General features: G+C 41.0%; 3 protein-coding genes across 4 annotated transcripts; 2 read left to right on the plus strand and 1 right to left on the minus strand.

Annotated features, from left to right (window-relative positions):
- Positions 1 to 524: 524 nt before the first annotated feature.
- cts12 (cathepsin 12) lies at positions 525 to 3,052 on the minus strand. The gene is made up of 8 exons (XM_021599126.3): positions 2,929 to 3,052; positions 2,571 to 2,722; positions 2,250 to 2,372; positions 1,822 to 1,986; positions 1,510 to 1,731; positions 1,225 to 1,393; positions 950 to 1,055; positions 525 to 816 (listed from the first exon to the last, which is right to left on the minus strand). Exons 1-8 carry the CDS (start codon positions 2,957 to 2,959, stop codon positions 717 to 719), a joined length of 1,068 nt encoding a protein of 355 aa, XP_021454801.3. The 5' UTR covers positions 2,960 to 3,052; the 3' UTR covers positions 525 to 716.
- Positions 3,053 to 4,758: 1,706 nt separating this feature from the next.
- Positions 4,759 to 9,935, plus strand: LOC110521528 (ankyrin repeat domain-containing protein 29). Of its 2 annotated transcripts, none has more exons than XM_021599128.3 (10): positions 4,759 to 4,996; positions 6,537 to 6,706; positions 7,236 to 7,334; positions 7,594 to 7,692; positions 7,855 to 7,953; positions 8,427 to 8,525; positions 8,668 to 8,766; positions 8,965 to 9,060; positions 9,225 to 9,323; positions 9,438 to 9,935. In XM_021599128.3, exons 3-10 carry the CDS (start codon positions 7,254 to 7,256, stop codon positions 9,519 to 9,521), a joined length of 756 nt encoding a protein of 251 aa, XP_021454803.2. In that variant the 5' UTR covers positions 4,759 to 4,996; positions 6,537 to 6,706; positions 7,236 to 7,253; the 3' UTR covers positions 9,522 to 9,935. The 2 variants fall into 2 exon arrangements, with proteins under 2 accessions (XP_021454803.2, XP_021454802.2); XM_021599127.3 differs by having other exon boundaries at positions 6,537 to 6,647.
- Positions 9,936 to 10,456: 521 nt separating this feature from the next.
- On the plus strand, positions 10,457 to 18,212 carry LOC110521525 (vacuolar protein sorting-associated protein 4B). Its single transcript, XM_021599125.3, has 11 exons — positions 10,457 to 10,850; positions 11,300 to 11,411; positions 11,764 to 11,914; positions 12,081 to 12,142; positions 13,410 to 13,529; positions 13,664 to 13,820; positions 13,989 to 14,137; positions 14,380 to 14,461; positions 14,661 to 14,880; positions 15,052 to 15,192; positions 15,279 to 18,212. Exons 1-11 carry the CDS (start codon positions 10,830 to 10,832, stop codon positions 15,378 to 15,380), a joined length of 1,317 nt encoding a protein of 438 aa, XP_021454800.1. The 5' UTR covers positions 10,457 to 10,829; the 3' UTR covers positions 15,381 to 18,212.
- The last annotated feature ends 1,944 nt before the right edge of the window (positions 18,213 to 20,156 follow it).

Below are 20,156 nucleotides of genomic sequence, written 5' to 3' on the forward strand. Positions count from 1 at the left end.
GTTCAAAGATCACCTGGGTACCACTCCCTTTTCTTCAAATGTGTTTGTGGAACAGTAAGTTGGCATGGCATACATAGTATTTGTACTCTGTACCATAGGTCACGTTTAACAATTGTAAAACTATGGAAGGTGTAAACCTATGAACCGGGTGAACTGGATAACAGTATAATACAAGGAACTCAAAGACAATCTACAGTCTAGCGTTGCTTACACACTGATTATGTTCCCAATCCTACGTGGGAACATCAAGACTGTTAGACATTCTGGCAGATTGAAAGGACTTTCTCAAGATGCCTCGGTGTGCAAGGAAATACCTTCAAATTCAACACAAGCCAACAGATACCTTGATGCCTCGCTGTGCAAGGAAATACCTTCAAATTCATCACAAGCCGTCAGATATCTTGATGCACAATATCTAGTGCTATATCCAGTCCTGAATTCAATCCAAAACGTTCAAAGGAACATCAAATTCTAGACCAGCCTGACACAGTTGGTCAAAATCTAAAAACAATCGCAGTCAAATGTCAATTCAATTGAACTTTATTCTCTATCCCAGTGCAATACAGGCATAGCATTGCTCAGAGTAATACAGTATAGAAGACAGAATACTTGATACCATCACCCCCACAAAAACCCCCACTTTTTATTAACCTCTGACAACCTATCCAACACCAAGATTATGTGTTCTGTCTCTGACACTTTATCACTTATGTGGTTCATAAAATAGGATACAGAGCGTAGCTTGCGATGCCACAAGTGTTACTGCCATTCCGGATCATTCGCATGTAGCCACCCTCTCCCCATGCAGTACCCCAGCTGGGAAGAAAAGGAAAACATGCATAGATTTATGTACAACAAATGTCTTACATATATGTATATGAAAAAGTAACCAAATGATTTTATTTTGTTAGAATGTAAACCATGTTACTCCCACCAGTGATTCACCCACCTGTTTTTGATTATCCAATAGTCTTGCCCCCCTTCAGAGCCATAGCCAACCAGCAGCACCGCATGACTGAGGTTGTTGGGGTTACAGCTTGGCTCCTCATATATTCCTGTTAGACCAATAATAGCCCTGGTTACAATGAGGCAAACTCAGACAGGGCAAATGCATTTTTAAAAACGGACTAAAAAACCTTTATACAAGTTAATATATACATTCATGGGAAACAAAACACTACATTTAGCTGTCCACCACCGTCAAAGAATTCGGTGAAGGCCAACCTGAACTGTAGAACATGAAGCTTGGGTGATCTGCATCCACAGCGATGGTGATTGGGCCAATGGTTGCCACAGCGTCAGCCAGGGCCTGCTCATCTCCAGAGGGTATGAACCTGTAATCAGTGATGCTGGCAACTGACTGACTGCTGTCGTAGAAACAGGGTTGGGTGTCCTAGAAATACAGAAATGTGTTTTATCCTCAGCCATTGTACTTCTTAAATCATGTTGCTATTAACATTATGTAACATTGGTGTACATGGTCAGGGATGTCCCCAGTCAGACTCTTACCACTGATGTGTAGGGGTAGGTGTCTGTGGACTGAAGCCCATTCTGAACCACATAATTATAGGCATTAGCCATCCAGGCCCCACTGCAGCCATATGTGCCGTAGGGCTTGGAGCAGTCCACAAGGTTCTGCTCACTCAAGGACACCAGTTGACCTGTCCTCTTGAACATTTGTCCCTCGATGGCCCCCGTAGTGCTAAAGGCCCAGCAGGAGCCACAATAGCCCTGTGAAATCAATAGACAGCATGAATTTAAAATCCCTTCCTAGTTTGCACTGATATTCTACTTACAGAATTTTTTAAAGCAAAGCCTCACCTGGTCTTTGACCTCAGTGACATAGCCCATGGCTCTGTAGTCAACGGTAACAGACCCTAACTTCTGAGCACTGGCACGTAGCTTTCGAGCTGATGCATTCTTCCCTCTTTTCTTTATTTTGCTATTTATCATGGCACCTTGCAAACGTTTGTATTCGTGCCTTGTCTACGCATTGGAGAGAGAGAAATTCCAAAGTGATTTAGTATGAAATGTATGAAGGAATCAATGAATAATGGGAAAATACTGTTTCAATACACGTCAATGAGAACAATCTCTCATAATGTATACAAATGAACAGAAGTTAGAACTTAAAAGGGAATGTTGCAGCTCTCAGTGAGAATTGCTCTAAGTGGACCATTATAAGTCATTCACAGAAGTACCTTGGACTATAACATCCTGTAGAAGTGAAGATGATGATGGTCACTTACCAGGTCCCCATATTTATTCATGGCCATGGTGAACATCTTTGTCCCTCTGAGAAAACTGTTATTATTCTCATCAATCACTCTCATGTTGTCGTCCCATATGGCCTTCCTCTCAATGTCATCCCGCTTCAGGAAAGAACAGAATGAACAAACAAATAAAGTAGTTGATTATTGTTAAGGTGTGTGTCTGGGAGGGAGGGAATGACTTCCTAAATATTTACAATACATCTTCATGTAGGCAGATTACTAGCCTACAGTAACTATTGGGATGTGGTTTTTTATACAGTATGTGTGTATGAGTGTGTGTATAAAATAACATCTAACCTTCTCGTCGTAGGATACACCGTTGCTCCTCTTCCATGTTTGCCACTCTGATGGCTCTTGCACCTCCTCGTCTGAGTCTGACGCCACGTGGAGAGGATCAGACAGGAGGAGAGAGAGCAGCACAGCTCTCCCCATGAGGCTGGCCCATTGGACTGGGAGGATGGATGATCAGAGTAAAGTGTTTCACCAAATGTATTGTGTTCTGTTGTAAACTACTTTGCTGCAATTTATACCATATTAGATAGAGAATTATATGGAAACACGATAAATGCTCTGCAATTCTGAATGTCATGTTATTAAAACAATGCAATCATGATAAGAAATTAGGCTAAATAAATGTCAATAACCTGGGACTCACCTGATGGAAAGTTGGGCTGTCTTGTCTTCATGTTCTGAGACTAACTCTACACTCTGACCATGACTGGTCATCACCCCCTCTTTTATTGCCTGTGATGGAGGGTGTGCTCCCCTTGGGCCTGTCTGAAACCCCATCACCAACACACAAGAGGGAGGTGGCAACAGGGGACAGAAACCCTCTTATTAGACAATGTCAGGCCACAGAGTGTAAACACAGCATGTCACTGTTCAAAGTAGCCCATATCGTTTTTTTGGCACTCATCACAAAAACAGCTTAGCAGTGCCAAGAAAATATGATAGCCTACTCTATATACAGCTCATCTCTAAAAACCTGCCAATTACAAGCTTACAACTAAATAGTAATCAAAACAACGTTTCCTTACACAGGCTACCTGCAATTATGCACCCTGATATTTAAGTGTTACACTCTTAGAAAAAAGGGTTCCAAAAGGAACCCATAGGAGAACCCTTTTCGATTCCAGGTATAACCGTTTTTGGTTCTATGCGCTACCTACAGGTTATGGAAAATGTGCTCTTTTAGTATTTCTCCAGTAGGTATCCTGGAGGAGAACACCTCCAATTCTATGTCAAAGATAATAAAACAAAAACACTATAGTAAATAATAAAGTAATGTCCTCAAAAACACAACAGTAAATACTACAGTATACTATAGACGCAAAAACACTACAGTAAATTCTACAGTATACAACAATCTGCAAAAACACTACATTAATTACTATAGCATATACTATAGTTTTGTTTTACTACAGTATTTATACCATAGTTAACTGTGAATACAACAGTATACTACAGTAAATACTGCAGGGAATACTATAGTAAAGTCAGCAAAAACACTACATTGAATACTATAGTATTTAAACCAGTCATGGTTCTTCTCCAGTCCCAAATTTTGGCACAAACTAATAATACCTTCGAAACAGCTGCTTAACATCCAAGAATACAGGGTAGCCTGTGTCACAGCACAGACACTACTATAAGATCTACTGTAAGATCCGAGTAGGGGAGAGCCAAAGGGGTAAATTGAGCCACCATTGTTTCTAGGAAACTATACACACAATTAACAATTTGACCACATACTTAGGAAGAGGTCTTCATTTGTGAAAGAAGAAATCATATGGGAAAAGTGTTAAGCAAGTTAGGTCCAAAAAACGGATTTTCACCAAGTCAAATGAATTTGTTAGGGGTATCATTATGCTTGCATCTAAACCAAAGTAGAAAGATTATTTTAAGATTGTTCTATACATCAGTTGGGGTCTCAATACGCTTCAGAATGAGGTCCTAAACCTAAAGAAATATAACCACAGCTGTGTGGGCTAATACAGTGGTATAGTGGTGCCTGGAGAAATGGGTATACTCTACTTCTGCCAACAACAAAAAACATACAAACAGCTCCACAACAAAATAAAAAATTTTGGTCTGGGAAAAATCCCCCAAAAATGTGGAGGATGTAGTTGCCCTTTTATTCAGAACGTTACCTGGGGTAAATTGTTCTCCCCGTACCCAGGATAAGTTGTAACAAAAATATGTCGATATCTTTGTTAGAAAAAAATACTATATTTCCCTCGACTGAGTGATGCTGAATGTCTAAAATGCCTCAATTTACCTTAATATACCCTAATACAGTTGTATGGCCGACTTTCTGGAGTTTAGGGGCATTAGGAGCAAGGACGGGCTTATGTGTAACAAAAAAAAAACAGATATAAAATAACAGCCTATTTTTCCTCAGGATAAATAAACTACTACCTCCAAAATGAAACTGTAACAGAATCGAACTCGTTTCATTTGGTTGAACAAACGACTCCATGAAATCGAATCAGACATAGCTGCAGCGGTCGTGACTCGTGCGCCTGTCTGTGTGTGGCTGGAGCGGCACTGCAGAGGATTTGCTGCGTGTTTTTTTCCAACAGCGCGCCGACACCCTTGGAGCAGTCAGTGTGGCAAAACGAATTACAGCCGTTATTACAGTTAAACCCATCGGGACGTTAGCAACAACAACCCATACGCAAGAAATATGAGTCACGAATGAGGTCCACAGGATGTCGTTCAAGGTAATCTCAACGTTCTCCTGCTTTTCTGCATATGTAGCTGAGTTGACTCAACTCCACTATATATAGATATCCACTATTACAGGGATCTAAACTAGAGCTACAGCTACTACTGCATAGGCTACTCTAACCATGCTTGGAATGAAAAGAGAGTAGCCTAATATAATCTACTCATTACGAATGCTTACTTTCTTTGCGTACATGGCTTCTAATCTGTGCTGTTATGAATAGGCCTATGGTGAGTTATGCGCACGTAATAAATTAATACATCGCAGGGATTTAGCGGGCAATAATAACATCGTGATGGAAATTAGATATGCTGCTTTACTTTCGTGGTCATGGTCTTCCCGGACATATGCCGCGTTCAAGACAACTGGTAACTCGGAAATAAATAAGCTCTGACTGGAAAAAAATCGATTTGAATGGTCATCCAACTCGAAATTCCAATTCGAGAACTCGGGCCACTTTCTAGAGCTCAGACTTTCAGTCCTGAAGATCACTGACATCATGATTTGACCTGCATTTTTCCAAGTTTCCAGTTGTTCTGGCTAACATTAGCCACCTAACGTTAGCCAACGTTAGCAACAACACATTGGAATTCGTAACATATCATACGTTTTGGGAATTCATAACATATTGTACATTTTTGCAATTCATAACATATTCTAGGTTTTTGAGAATTCATGACATATACGAAATGTAATTTATCATAAGAAATGGATGATGGACATCCACAAATTAATACATACCATACGAAACTTAGCATGTCTCTGATTAAAAACAAAAATGTAACCTTCATTTAACTGGGTTAGACAGTTAAGAACAAATTCTTATTTACAACCAGGGGCAGAATGACAGATTTATACATTGTCAGCTCAGGGATTCGATCCAGCAACTTTTCGGGAACTGGCCCAACGTTCTAACCACTAGGCTACCTGTCACATACAGAATAATACGAATTGCTATGAGACCAAGTGGCAGCGACATGACAGTTTAATCTTAGCTAGGCTAGGGTTTAAGGTTAAAGGGTTAATTAAGGTTAGGGGAAGGGTTAGCTAACATGCTAAGTAGTTGCAAAGTAGCTAAGAAAGTAGTATGTAGTTGAACATTTGCTAAAATGATATGGTGATGAAATTCAAACACAACTTTTGGGTTGCTAGATGTTTGCGTTTTCTCTTGTCTGTGTTAAACATACCCAGATTAATTTGGACCTACATAAGTGGGTGGGAGCTACACACAACCAGACCAGAGACCATATAACCATACCCAATGCAAGAGCATAATCAACGTGTGTGTGTGTGCAAAGAGCCTCTGACCATATTGATTCTCATATTGATTGTGAACAGGAAGAGCCTGACTGCAACTAATTTTAAATGTTTTTCGCTATAACCTCCATTGTCTGACTAATACCAGCAAAGAAATTACTTGCCCAATTTTGACTTATGTGATGATACTTTAGATAGTGTCTTTTAGTCTGGTTACAGGTCTGTTATCTGACACTTGTGTCTGTTCGATGTTGTATCATGTGTGTGTTGTCCTACAGAAGGAGACGCCCCTGGCTAATGCTGTGTTTTGGGCAGCTCGAAAGGGGAACTTGGCCCTGCTTCAGTTACTGCTCAACAGTGGCCGTGTGGATGCCGACTGCAGAGACAGTGTACGGACGCTGCATGCCCTGGCGGCTCAGCTGCACGCTTTACCCATAAACCACCTGTGGTAGGAGAGAAAGAGAGAGCTACAACTCTTCTCTGTGTGTGTGTGTGTGTGTGTGTGTGTGTGTGTGTGTGTGTGTGTGTGTGTGTGTGTGTGTGTGTGTGTGTGTGTGTGTGTGTGTGTGTGTGTGTGTGTGCAGGTGTATCTATGTCTCAATAATGTGTTGTAGGTCTGCTCATGTTCAGGTGCTTGCAGTTTCCATGTGTGTCACATCTAATTGTTTATTGTTGTGTGCTATTTGAAATGTAATGCTATGTCAAGTCTCCGCTGATAAGTTGAAATATGTTTCAGCAACTTTCTCTAGAGATTAGGGAATGTGAATGATTGGGTGGAGCATCAGACAAGGGGTGGTACTTTGTAGGGCTGTGTGTGCAATTATGTTGTCTGGAGGAGAATCAAAACACAAAACAAAACAAAAACAAAAAAATCTATACCTCCAGGTTTCTTTCATGTGCAGTTTGAATGACATGTAAGACAATGATCTGACTGAACTGAGGTGTTGATTGATTGTGATCCCTCGATCTCTTTCCAGTTTCGCACCACAGCCCTGATGGTGGCGTCCTACAATGGCCACAGTGACTGTGCCAGGGAGCTGATCATGCAGGGAGCTGACATTAACCTGCAGAGAGAGGTAAAGTATACTCCCACTTTAGTACACCTTGGTGTCATTAGAAGAAATACCTTGGTTTTAGTGCTGCTCCTTGATAAACTGCAACCATCTGCTTTTCCGTAGTACAGCGTCTGAAATTAGCGTTGCATTATTGATGTTGCTTTGAGACTAATGTGGTTAAAGTAGAAACAATAAGCAGTAAAGATGTTTGAAGCGTTGAGAAAATGTGTATGTCCTTTTTAAGGTCTTTCTGACATTGAATGCATGTTTCCACCCTCAGACAGGCTCCACTGCCCTCTTCTTCGCTTCCCAGCAGGGACACAACAAAGTAGTAAAGCTCCTCTTTGAATTTGGTGCCTCAACTGAATTCCAGACAAAGGTATGCCGTGTCACCTACAGAGAGAGAGAGAACATCACAGGGAGGCAGACAAAATATGCTGACGGCAGTGATCTAGTGTTGGATGTCTGCTGTGTATAGTCATATTCTATGTGCCAGTCACTGCGGGATATGTTGCTAATCTGTGTTCTCATGGTTTGGCAGGACGGTGGCACAGCCCTCTCTGCAGCCTGTCAGTATGGCCACTCTAAGGTGGTAGACACTCTTTTGAAGAATGGAGCCAATGTTCATGACCAGCTGCATGTGAGCATCCCTAACACCTATCTCATCTCACTATGTCTGTCCTTTTCCCACACTCCTGCAGAGCCTCACAGTGTCCAATGCTGTATTCCACAACACAGCAAAATCCCACTGGAAGACCCTCTCAGGTTACCGCTGAGTCAGACATGAGATGTATTTTGTTTGATGCAACACACAGAAGGGATTGGATTACTCAGTGTAACTATGTTACATGTTTGTATGAAAACAATACAGTAAGGCTTACATTCATTTCGACAGAGTAATTCTCTGCTCACTACTAGTTATGATATTGGTGATTGACAATAGTGTTTTTTGCATCATTAAAACATCAGCCTCTTTCTCTCCTTTCTATAAGATCCATTGTACCCACAACAGTGCCATTCTATGTGTTACTATTCATGAACAAGCCATACATTGCATAACTTTGTCATGCAGTTGCTTTGCTGTTGTGACATGTTTCTAATATCATGTTTCAGGATGGTGCCACCCCACTCTTCCTTGCTTCCCAGGAGGGTCATGTGACTGTCATACGTCAACTGCTGTCATCTGGAGCCAAAGTTAACCACCCTAGGGAGGTGAGGCCACTCCCCCAAACAATAATAGAGGACTTCAATAAAGGGACTGACTTCTTCATCTCTCTTCTCACCCTCTTCCTCCTTGTATTTTGTCTCCATTTTCTTTCTCTCACCCCCCTCCCTCACTATCCCTCCTCTCCAGGATGGCACAGCCCCCCTGTGGATGGCAGCCCAGATGGGACACAGTGAAGTAGTGAAGGTTTTACTTCTGCGTGGTGCAGATCGGGATGCTGACAGAAAAGTATGTTGTCCTTTAGCAACCCAGTGGGTACACAGTGGGTACACAGTGGGTACACAGTGGGTTGACAAAGACAAGATCTTCCATCAATATATTCAATCAAGTCATTTATTGAAATGCTTTTCTTTGTGTTAGGCATATTATATATTGAATGGGCAATTAAAATGTCAATGTCTCATGTTTCTTTTGATCTTATTGAAGGACGGGTCAACTGCATTATTCAAGGCAGCTTTCAAAGGACACAACAGTGTCATTGAGGAGCTCCTCAAGTTTTCCCCTTCAATGGGCCTTCTCAAGGTAAGATGCTTTCTCTTTGCCGTCTCCTGTCTCTGGCCATGACCCAGAGGAGTAGTTTTTATTCAGAAGTATATTGTGAAACATTGTATTGTAAAACTTTTATCAGTGTTTTAGTGATAAGAACCAGCCGTTAGTTAAGTGGCTTCACCATTCCATTTCTCCAGAATGGTTCCACAGTCCTCCACGCTGCTGTCATGGGTGGCAATCATAAAAGTGTAAACCTTCTGCTCGGGGCCAATGCAGACCCCACACTACCCAACAAGGTAAATCACTGCAGTGTGTACAGGGGAGAAGAAGCAAAGCAGAGGAGAAGGATGCATTTTAGGACGTTGCTCTGGTTGATTATTTTTTCATGACTGGTTTTGTTTTCTTTGCAGAACAATGAACGGCCAGCAGATCTTACAAAGAGTGATCGCATCCTGAGTGCTCTGCGACCACAAATCTTAAATGGAAGTAGTTGATGACAATCCTAGTTCCCACCTTAGACCATGGTTGTTTTATGGAGAGAAATGCACTGAGGGCTCCGAACAACAGAGAACAAACAAACAGGATTCAGTCACACTACAATACTTATATGGTGCTTGCTTTCAGTTGCAGCTTCAGAAAATACAATGCTATTTGGAGTAAACGTAACTGGACATATCAATATGTAGCCTACTACCAAAATGCATCCGTTTGTGGCTAGAGTTATTTTGCCATGTATATCCTTTTGTTTGAGGTGTTGTTCTAACTTTGCTGTATAGTTTTAGTTTCTAAAATATTGTATCCTGGTGCTGTGATATTTCTAAATATTTTGCATTTTTTTTATTTCTGCAATTTTAGTAAATGCAATACTGTACATTGGGTTAAATAAAATATGAATGTGGAAGAAAAAACAACATTTCTCCTGTGACCAAGTCAATAACATGTGCTATAATAACAAGTCACTAGAGGTCAGTGTACTTACCGTTGGTACCAATGATCTATATAAACTCTGGATATTTAGATGCTGAGTTTGGCGATTGAGAGACTTTGAAGCCACCGGTCGGCCATATTGGCACTCCAGTAGGAGAGCAGTCCTCCATAGCAATGAATGGAATTCTACGGTATTTAAATGTAATGTTTCAAGGACAAAATGACATGTATTTAAGCATTTTTTGTTGTAGTGAGGACAGTAACATTAGTCATCTCAAAAAATTATACAACCAATGTTTTTAGATATTTCAAATGTTTATGTTTAGCTCACATAATATAATTTACAAGTATGCATTAAGGTATCTGTAATAGAGTAAATGTGGCGAAAACGAATGTAGACGTTCATTTATATAGCTTCCCCCAAGAAATTACCACAGTGGGGAGTGCCAAGATGGAGGCACGGTGGCTTCAACACAGCCCCCTTTAACAGTCATCTAGTGTATTTATAAATTACCAAGAAACTGAATCCATGCAAATGTGTCTGATGCTCTTTGTCTGGCCTCATTTATCGCATATGCAATGCACATACATTTTAAGAATAGGCTGTGAAATTGACCGCAGTAAACTGACAACGATAGGTCAGAAAAAGCTCTCGTCTCTTTTTGTGTTGATGTCACGTGTAAACCATAGGCGGAAGTGACACTCGACATCTTGATGCGGAAGAGATTCCGAAGAATTAAAGAACTGTCACCAAAATGACAACAAAACACTAACCAGAGCTAATAACGTCGTATTATAGCTATTGCACGTTGATTTACTGAGACGAGTGAAATTCTACGGTGGGTTATTTTTACCATCGTACGTAACCAGCACCCATGGCTAATAACAATTTACAGGTGAGTGAATCTCCAGCCAGATACAAAATAAATAAGTTAGCTAACTACTGTAGCTAACACATGATTGTATCGTTAGTCTACTGTGGGTTCATATGGCGTTATTATACGTTTGTCTAGTTAATGTCTCTCTTGACCCTAAGTATTTAATGAATTCGCATCAACTAAGTGTGTATGATTTCTGAATTTCCATTTACAAATGCCATTTTGACATACCTTTGTGACATCTTGCGGAAAAAGATCATAACGTCATGCTAATTAATGCCCTACCCTCTGTTGTTATGGTTCTTCTTTAACATAGCCCCGCAAGATCATGACGTCATGCTAATGCTCGACCCTCTGTTGTTATGGTTCTTCTTTAACATAGCCCCGCAAGATCATGACGTCATGCTAATGCTCGACCCTCTGTTGTTATGGTTCTTCTTTAACATAGCCCATGCATTGTGTTACAGAAAGCAATAGATCTTGCAAGCAAGGCTGCAGAAGAGGATAAGGCTAAAAACTACGAGGAAGCTCTCCGGTTGTACCAGCATTCCATTCAATACTTCCTTCATGTTGTTAAATGTGAGTTGTCTCTTATCTCAGTTCAACTTCCTGTTACTTCTTTTTTCAAGTTCTTAATTTGCATTTATACTGCAAACACAGAACATCTACATAGGCTACTTTGTTTTTCTGTTCCCTTTCATTTACTGATAGATGTGTGACTGACATGATTATGAACTGTGCACCTTTGACCTCAGAGTTTGGAATGAACTTTAAATGACCCCATTAGGAGCTATGGATCAACATGAACAATTTGTTCAGGAAACAACTTTAACAGTTTTGTTTCACTTTCACATTGAATGACCCACGTGTGAAGATTACCCAGCCTTGGACATAATGTGATGCCAACCTGTTACATTTCCTCTCCCTGCAGATGAGGCCCAGGGAGACAAGGCCAAGCAGAGCATCAGGGCAAAGTGTGCAGAGTACCTGGACCGAGCAGAGAAGCTGAAGGAATACTTGAAGAAGAAGGATAAGGCCCCTCCAGCCAAGCCTGTCAAGGAGTCCGGCTCTGATGACAAAGGGTGAGTGAGCATAAGAAATCCTGGGATGTGTTATAATCCTTACCAATCCTTCATTCTGATCTGATTCTTGGTTCTTTTGAACTGTGTTTATACTTTTTATGTGGCATAAAGGTGGGCCTCCTTATCAGTACAGTGATCTCAAACTACTTTGTTTTTTCTTTTGCAGGAATGACAGTGATGAAGGTGAAGGTGACCCAGAGAAAAAGAAGTTTAAAAATCAACTCTCAGGTGAGTTATATCATCAGCTACTTCACTTTTCACCATTTTTAGTGTGGCTCATACAAAGCTTTAATGCAGTCTTGTGAGACTGAATCTGTATTTGATTTGAATGATAAAAAGCGATATTTGCTGTCAGGGGTGTGAACGTTTAAACTAAATTGGGATCGTTAACGTTTACAAAAATCCTAAACCGAAAAAATGATGTTCACAGTGCAGTTATCACAAAACTACCACTAACAGGTCCCAATCATCATCAGGGAAAAATAGAAATTAAATGAATACTTAACCCAACAATGCTGTAAAGTTAGTAGGAGGAGAAATGCTTCTTTCAAATGATTTCCCACAGATATAAAGGGCTCCACACATCATCATTGTTAACAGTTGGAAAACATTTCAGAGAGTGAGACAGGGAAGTGACAGCAGCGAAGCCCTTTATGGCAATACTTTAAGAAGTTAAATGAGAAGGTGGTGAATTGAGCTAGTGCAGAGGCAGAACAGGAGCAATGCTAAAACATCTGAAAGGGAGACACCATGACCGTGAGCCCCAACCCATAGCTGGCAACAGCGCAGGCCCCCAACAACAGACATTAAACAGGCTCTTCACACGAAAGAAGTGCAATAAGGGATGGGGTGAGAAAATCACAGCTCTGATTACAGAAATCATTGCAGCTGATATGCAGCCATGGTTAAGGGTAGATAATGCCGGCTTCAATGTCCTAATGGCATATCTAGAACCAGACTACAAGAGTGTACAAATTCTACAGTGAAATTGTCAACAACAAAAAAATGTACAGAAATTGTACAATGATTGCTCTGGAAGTACAACGGTCGAGCTCTCAAACACCATACGTGGTGTTAACAACAGATTGTTGGATTTCTATGAACACGCTGTCATACATCACCGCAACGAGTCATCACATTGATGAGCAGTGGGACATGAAGTCCCATGTACTAACCACTTAGGACATGGAGGAGAGGCACACCCCAGAGAACCTAAAGATGGCATTAACTACCTTCGTTGCTGAGTGTGTGGGGGACAGCAGTAAGGTGAGCGCCATTTGGTAGCCATGACTGCGGTAGTTTGAACTGCATTGCCACCTAGCGGTCAGACGCAGGACCATGTCTGCATTGTGAATTCGCATGTCTTTTTCTGTGTGTATTTTTCTCTCTCAGTTGAAGCAGAAAAAAATGGCACTTTAAACGTTAAGAACATTTTAACATTTGTTACATCCCCATTTGCCGTACTACATTTCACCGACTTCTATCTATGTTACAGGGGCCATCGTCATGGAAAAGCCAAACATCAAGTGGAATGATGTAGCTGGGCTTGAGGGTGCAAAGGAGGCCCTTAAAGAAGCTGTCATCTTGCCCATCAAATTCCCTCACCTCTTCACCGGTATGAATAATGGAATTCAAGAAACACATACCATTCTAGATATTACCAGATGTATTGTGACTTGGAACAGTGCATCTGACGAGTAAATCGTTTTCAATAAAGAATACCTAAGTATATTTGTCTTTGGTGTCCAGGAAAGCGAACTCCATGGAGAGGGATCCTGCTGTTTGGCCCTCCTGGTACAGGGAAGTCTTATCTGGCCAAGGCTGTGGCCACAGAAGCCAACAACTCTACCTTCTTCTCTATCTCCTCCTCTGACCTGGTGTCCAAGTGGCTGGGGGAGAGTGAAAAGTGAGTGATGGGGCAAGGAGGGTTGGCAGGTTGCTATGCAATCAAATCAATATACTATTTGAAAGGATATTTCTCATACATCCCTATCTCTCTCCTTCTCCTCTGTATTCTTCTCCCACACTGTCCTTTGGTCTCATATTCACTCTCCACAACTCTTTCTATCTTCAGGTTGGTGAAGAACCTGTTCAGCCTGGCCAGGGAGAACAGGCCCTCCATCATCTTCATCGACGAGATAGACTCTCTGTGTGGCTCCAGGAGTGAGAACGAGAGTGAAGCAGCCCGCCGCATCAAGACTGAGTTCCTGGTCCAGATGCAGGGTGAGAGAGCCAGCCACTGGGCTGACAGACTGTACAGTTTACACAAGCCTGTCCTCAGATCCTGATTACCTTGTACTTTGAGTATTGACACAACTGCTTTGGCCACTATGTCGTTTGGCACTGAACCTTTTTGTTGGTGCGGTGTCACCAGAACAACTAAACAACCATTTTTCTTGCCAGATTTTAGCTTTCCTTTTGACTGAATCAGCTATATATTTAAAGAATTATCTCTCTTCTCTGAGGTGTTGGAAATGACAATGAGGGAGTCCTGGTTCTAGGAGCCACAAACATCCCCTGGACACTGGACTCTGCTATTAGGAGAAGGTCAGTGTATATTTATCCTCTGATGATCTCAAGTCCTTTATCTTATTGTGAAGATGTATTATTCACCATTTTGGGACCAAGTGACTCTTATTAAACAGATTGTTAAACATTATAGATAAATAATGGGATGACCCTTGCTGTATCTCCATATAAACATTCCCATATCAGATATCACAACTGTCGTGTTTCTGTGCCTCAGGTTTGAGAAGCGGATCTATATCCCTCTGCCTGAGGGGCAAGCCCGCTCCTTCATGTTCAAGCTGCATCTGGGCTCCACCCCCAATGAGCTCACTGAATCAGACTATGTGACCCTGGGTAAGAAGACGGAAGGCTACTCTGGAGCAGACATCAGCGTCATCGTAAGGGACGCCCTCATGCAGCCAGTCAGGAAGGTGCAGTCGGCCACTCACTTCAAACGGGTATGTGACATTCAAACAGGGACAGGGCTCACCTTGGTGCAGTGAATCTTAATTCATTTAATTTTCCTCATCTGATAGTTGTAAAGGAAGCATTGAGTCATATGAATACTCTGTCAATGAAACATCAGTTATCACAAATCCATGTACCACCGTTCTTCTTCATACACCCAGGTCCAAGGGTCATCATGGAACCATCCCAACCTCGTGGTAGACGATCTCCTGACCCCATGCTCACCAGGAGATCCAGACGCCATAGAGATGACCTGGATGGATGTTAATGGGGAGAAACTCATGGAGCCCATTGTTTGCATGGTGAGAAGAACATAGATATTTTAGATTTTGAACATGAGGGAGCAAGTATGTGATGCTAACTGACCATTGTGATGTGCTGTTCACAGGCTGATATGCTGAGGTCACTGCACAACACCAAGCCAACTGTGAACGAGCAGGACTTGGACAAACTCAAGAAGTTCACAGAGGACTTTGGTCAGGAAGGCTAATACTCAACCAAATAATGCGAACACAACTTTCCTTTCTCATATCCTTTTTCCTCACTGGTTCTCAGGCCTGCATTTGCTACTCTACTTTCTCTCCACAAGTAGCAAAGGGGCTTCATGTTTCATGTATGTTAATTTGTTGACTTACTTTGTTAGTTGCCAATACATACCCATAATAGTGTACCCATAGTATACAACTTTTCTTTTTACAAAGATAGATTGGTTGAAGATGGTGATGGTCTCAAATAATATGGATTCATGAAAAGTATTTATAATTTATGCTATAAAACACTAAAGTGTCTGTTTTGGCCTTGATGGCATCAAACAAGCAATGCATGCAATTGTGCATTACAATAACTCCTCCAAAAGTCCTTTACTCGTTGAAGTGCATCTATGGTTTGATAAGATAGATGAGGATTGGCTGTTTTGTTGTACTGTAATGTGTTTGGACATTGTTTACCAATGTTTTTTTCTTTGTATTCATTTTTCTTACCAAGAAGGGCTGCATCTGTAATTTTGACTCTGTGTTGATGGAGCAGCACTCATTGAAGAGGACCATATCATGATTAACTACCAGCAACTTTAATGATTACAATTTTCTTTCATCAGTTTTTATGTAGAGTATTTTCATATTGTTTTTCTGTACGCTGTTTTTGAAAGAAGATGTTGGACTGAGTGCCTTGCTGGTCAAAAGAAAGTAAAAGTACTTTGGAATGGGTTGGTGGGGGTATGTTATAATGTAATAAAACCCTATGATTATTGATCTTCAAGGGAAATCAGTAATAGAGTAAGCAATAATCCTTTGTAAAGTGTTTTTGACCCCTTAATATGTACTTCCCACATCTTTGCAGACTTCAAATGTTTTGTACAAGTTGTGCCTTGAAGAAGAATCAATGTGCAGTGCATTCGGAAAGTATTCAGACCCCTTGATTTTGTTAGCCTTATTCTAAAATTGATCAAATATTTTTTTTCTCATAAATCTACACACAATACTCCATAATGACAAAGTGAAAACTGTTTTTAGAAATTTTTGCAAATGTATTACAAATAAAAAACAGATACCTTATTTACATAAGTATTCAGACCCTTTGCTATGAGACTCGAAATTGAGCTCAGGTGCATCCTGTTTCCATGAATCATCCTTGAGATGTTTTTACAACTTGATTGGAGTCCACCTGTGGTAAAGTCAATTGATTGGACATGATTTTGAAAGGCACATTTTGAAAAGGCACCTGTTGACAGTGTATGTCAGCAAAAACCAAGCCATGAGGTCAAAGGATTAGTCCGTAGAGCTCCGAGACAGGATTGTGTCGAGACACACATCTGGGCAAGGGTACCAAAAAATGTCTGCAGCATTGAAGGTCCCTCAAAACACAGTGACCTGCATCATTCTTAAATAGAAGAAGTTTGGAACCACCAAGTCTCTTCCTAGAGCTGGCCACCTGGCCAAACTGAGCAATCGGGGGAGAGGGGTCTTGGTCAGGGAGGTGACCAACTACACGAAAGTCACTCTGACAGAGCTCCAGAGTTGCTCTGTGGAGATGGGAGAACCAGAAGGACAACCATCTCTGCAGCACTCCACCAATCAGGCCTTTATGGTAGAGTGCCAGATGGAAGCCACGCCTCAGTAAAAGTCACATGACAGACTGCTTGGAGTTTGCCAAATGGCACCTAAAAACTCTCAGAACAATATAAACAAGATTGCACACTTTGGCCTGAATGCCAAGCATCACGTCTGGAGGAAACCTGGCACCATCCCTACAGTGAAGCATGGTGGTGGCAGCATCATGCTGTGGGGATGTTTTTCAGTGGCAGGGACTGGGAGACTAGTCAGGATCGAGGGAAAGATGAACGGAGCAAAGTACAGAGGGATCCTTGATGAAAACCTGCTCCAGAGTGCTTAGGACCTCAGACTGGGGCAAAGGTTCACCTTCCAACAGGACAACGACCCTAAGCACACAGCCAAGACAACGCAGCAGTGGATTCGTGACAAGTCTCTGAATGTTGAGTGGCCCAGCCAGAGCCCAGACTTGAACCCAATCGAACATCTTTGGAGAGACCTGAAAATAGCTGTGCTGCGACGCTCAACATCCAACCTGATAGAACTTGAGAGGTTCTGCAGAGAAGAATGAGAGAAACTCTCCAAATACAGATGCGCCAAGCTTGTAGCATCGTTCCCAAGGAGACTCGAGGCTGTAATCGCTGCCAAAGGTGCTTCAACAAAGTAATGAGTAAAGGATCTGAATACTTATGTAAATTAGATATTTTCATTTATTATTTTTAATACATTTGCAAACATTTCTAAAAACCTGTTTTCTTTGTCATTATGGGGTATTGTGTGTAGATTGAAAAAGTCAAGGGGTCTGAATACTTTCCAATTGCACTGTATATCCTCTCACTTTCCACTATAGCCAATGAAACTTCAGATACCCTATTAAAAAATGACACATATTCAGATAGTTCCTTACTTGGTAATGATTATATACAGCTGTGTTTCTATAACTTCAGACTTTTCTTTCATAGAAAAAAATGGATAAACCTCAATGTACAGTAGTAGTCTTTTATTTTCTCATTTGAGCAGTTTACATATTGTCTGTCTGGTCACTGGGGTGAGGTGAATAGCATTGAGCAATGCTAAGAAGGGAGGAGTTTGTCTTCATAAAAGAAGAACGAACGATCATTATGTATTCTTTTGGCAATACTGTTAACATGTATGACTGTGGGTTTTCCTATAATTATGTATTCAAGATTATTTTCTGGGATTTTCCAGAGGTATCCAGTTTGTTGTGTTCTGATCTTGAACATATATGTACATAAAACTATTACTTACTGAAATGACTGATGTTTGGTTTTACTTTACTTATCTTTGGATGTATGTATATTTATATATATACACTACCGGTCAAAAGTTTTAGAACACCTACTCATTCAAGGGTTTTTCTTTATTTTACTATTTTCTACATTGTAGAATAATAGTGAAGACATCAACACAATGAAATAACACACATGGAATCATGTAGTAACCAAAAAAGTGATAAACAAATCAAAATATATTTTAGATTCTTCAAAGTAACCACCTTTGGCTTTGATGACAGCTTAGCACACTCTTGGCATTCTCTCAACCAACTTCATGAGGAATGCTTTTCCAATAGTCTTTAAGGAGTTCCCACATATGCTGAGCACTTGTTGGCTGCTTTTCCTTCACAATGCGGTCCAACTCATCCCAAACCATCTCAATTGGGTTGAGGTCGGGTGATTGTGTAGGCCAGGTCATCTGATGCAGTACTCCATCACTCTCCTTGGTCAGAGAGCCCTTTCACAGCCTGGAGGTGTGTTTGGGGTCATTGTCCTGTTGAAAAACAAATGACAGTCCCACTTAGCGCAAACCAGATAGGATAGCCTATCGCTGCAGAATGATGTGGTAGCCATGCTGATTAAGTGTGCCTTGAATTCTAAATAAATCACAGTGTCACCAGTAAAGCACCCCCACACATCATACCTCCTCCATGCTTCACAGTGGGAATCACACATGCGGAGATCATATTCGTTCACCTACTCTGCATCTCACAAAGACACGGTGGTTGGAACCAAAAATATCAAATTTGGACTAATCAGACCAAAGGACAGATTTCCACCGGTCAAATGTCCATTGCTTGTGTTTCTTGGCCCAAGCAAATCTCTTATTTGTGTACTTTAGTAGTGGTTTCTTTGCAGCAATTCGACCATGAAGGCCTGATTCACGCAGTCTCCTCTGAACAGTTGATGTTGAGATGTGTCTGTTACTTGACCTCTGAAACATTTATTTTGGCTACAATCTGAGGTGCAGTTAACTCTAATGAACTTATCCTCTGCAGCAGAGGTAACTCTGGGTCTTCCTTTCCTGTGATGGTCCTCATGAGAGCCAGTTTCATCATAGCGCTTGATGGTTTTTGTGACTGCACTTGAAGAAACTTTCAAAGTTCTTGACCTTTTCTGGATTGACTGACTGTCATGTCTTACAGTAATGATGAACTGTTGTTTCTCTTTGCTTATTTGTGCTGTTCCTGCTATAATATGAACTTGGTCTTTTGCCAAATAGGGCTGTATTCTATGTACCACCCCAACCTTGTCACAACACAACCGATTGGCTCAAATGCATTAAGTAAAGAAATTCCACAAATTAACATTTAACAAGGCACACCTGTTACTTGAAACGCATTCCAGGTGAATACCTCATTAAGCTGGTTGAGAGAATGCCAAGTGTGCAAACCTGTCATCAAGGCAAAGGGTGGCTACTTTGAGGAATATCAAATATAAAATATATTTTGGTTAGTTTAACACTTTTTGGTTACTACATGATTCCATGTGTGATTTCATAGTTGTGATGTCTTCACTATTATTCTACAATGTAGAAAATAGTAAAAATAAGGAATAACCCTTGAATGAGTAGGTGTGTCCAAACTTTTGACTGGTACTGTATATATTTCCAACTGCAATTCTAAACTGACATATAGCTTATCATTCACAAGAAACTGGGATGTGAACACAATGCATAGGAGAGTAATATTGTGATACTAACAGTGGTGTGAAATATAGGGAACGGTGTTAAGAGACAAGTGTTTTGTCCCCAGAGCCAACACACACAGCACTGTCATGTCAAATGTGTAAATAATCTATAGAATGTGCGTGTAGTCTACATTTCATACTAACTTAGCACTATTATTGATTTGCTCTCGACTGTCATATCAAAGTTGATTGTTTTTCAAACACCATGGCTGCGTTTACACAGGCAGTCCAATT

Source organism: Oncorhynchus mykiss, chromosome 4 (assembly GCF_057628025.1).
Source record: "Oncorhynchus mykiss isolate SJ-2025 chromosome 4, ASM5762802v1, whole genome shotgun sequence".
NCBI classification, from domain to species: domain Eukaryota; kingdom Metazoa; phylum Chordata; class Actinopteri; order Salmoniformes; family Salmonidae; genus Oncorhynchus; species Oncorhynchus mykiss.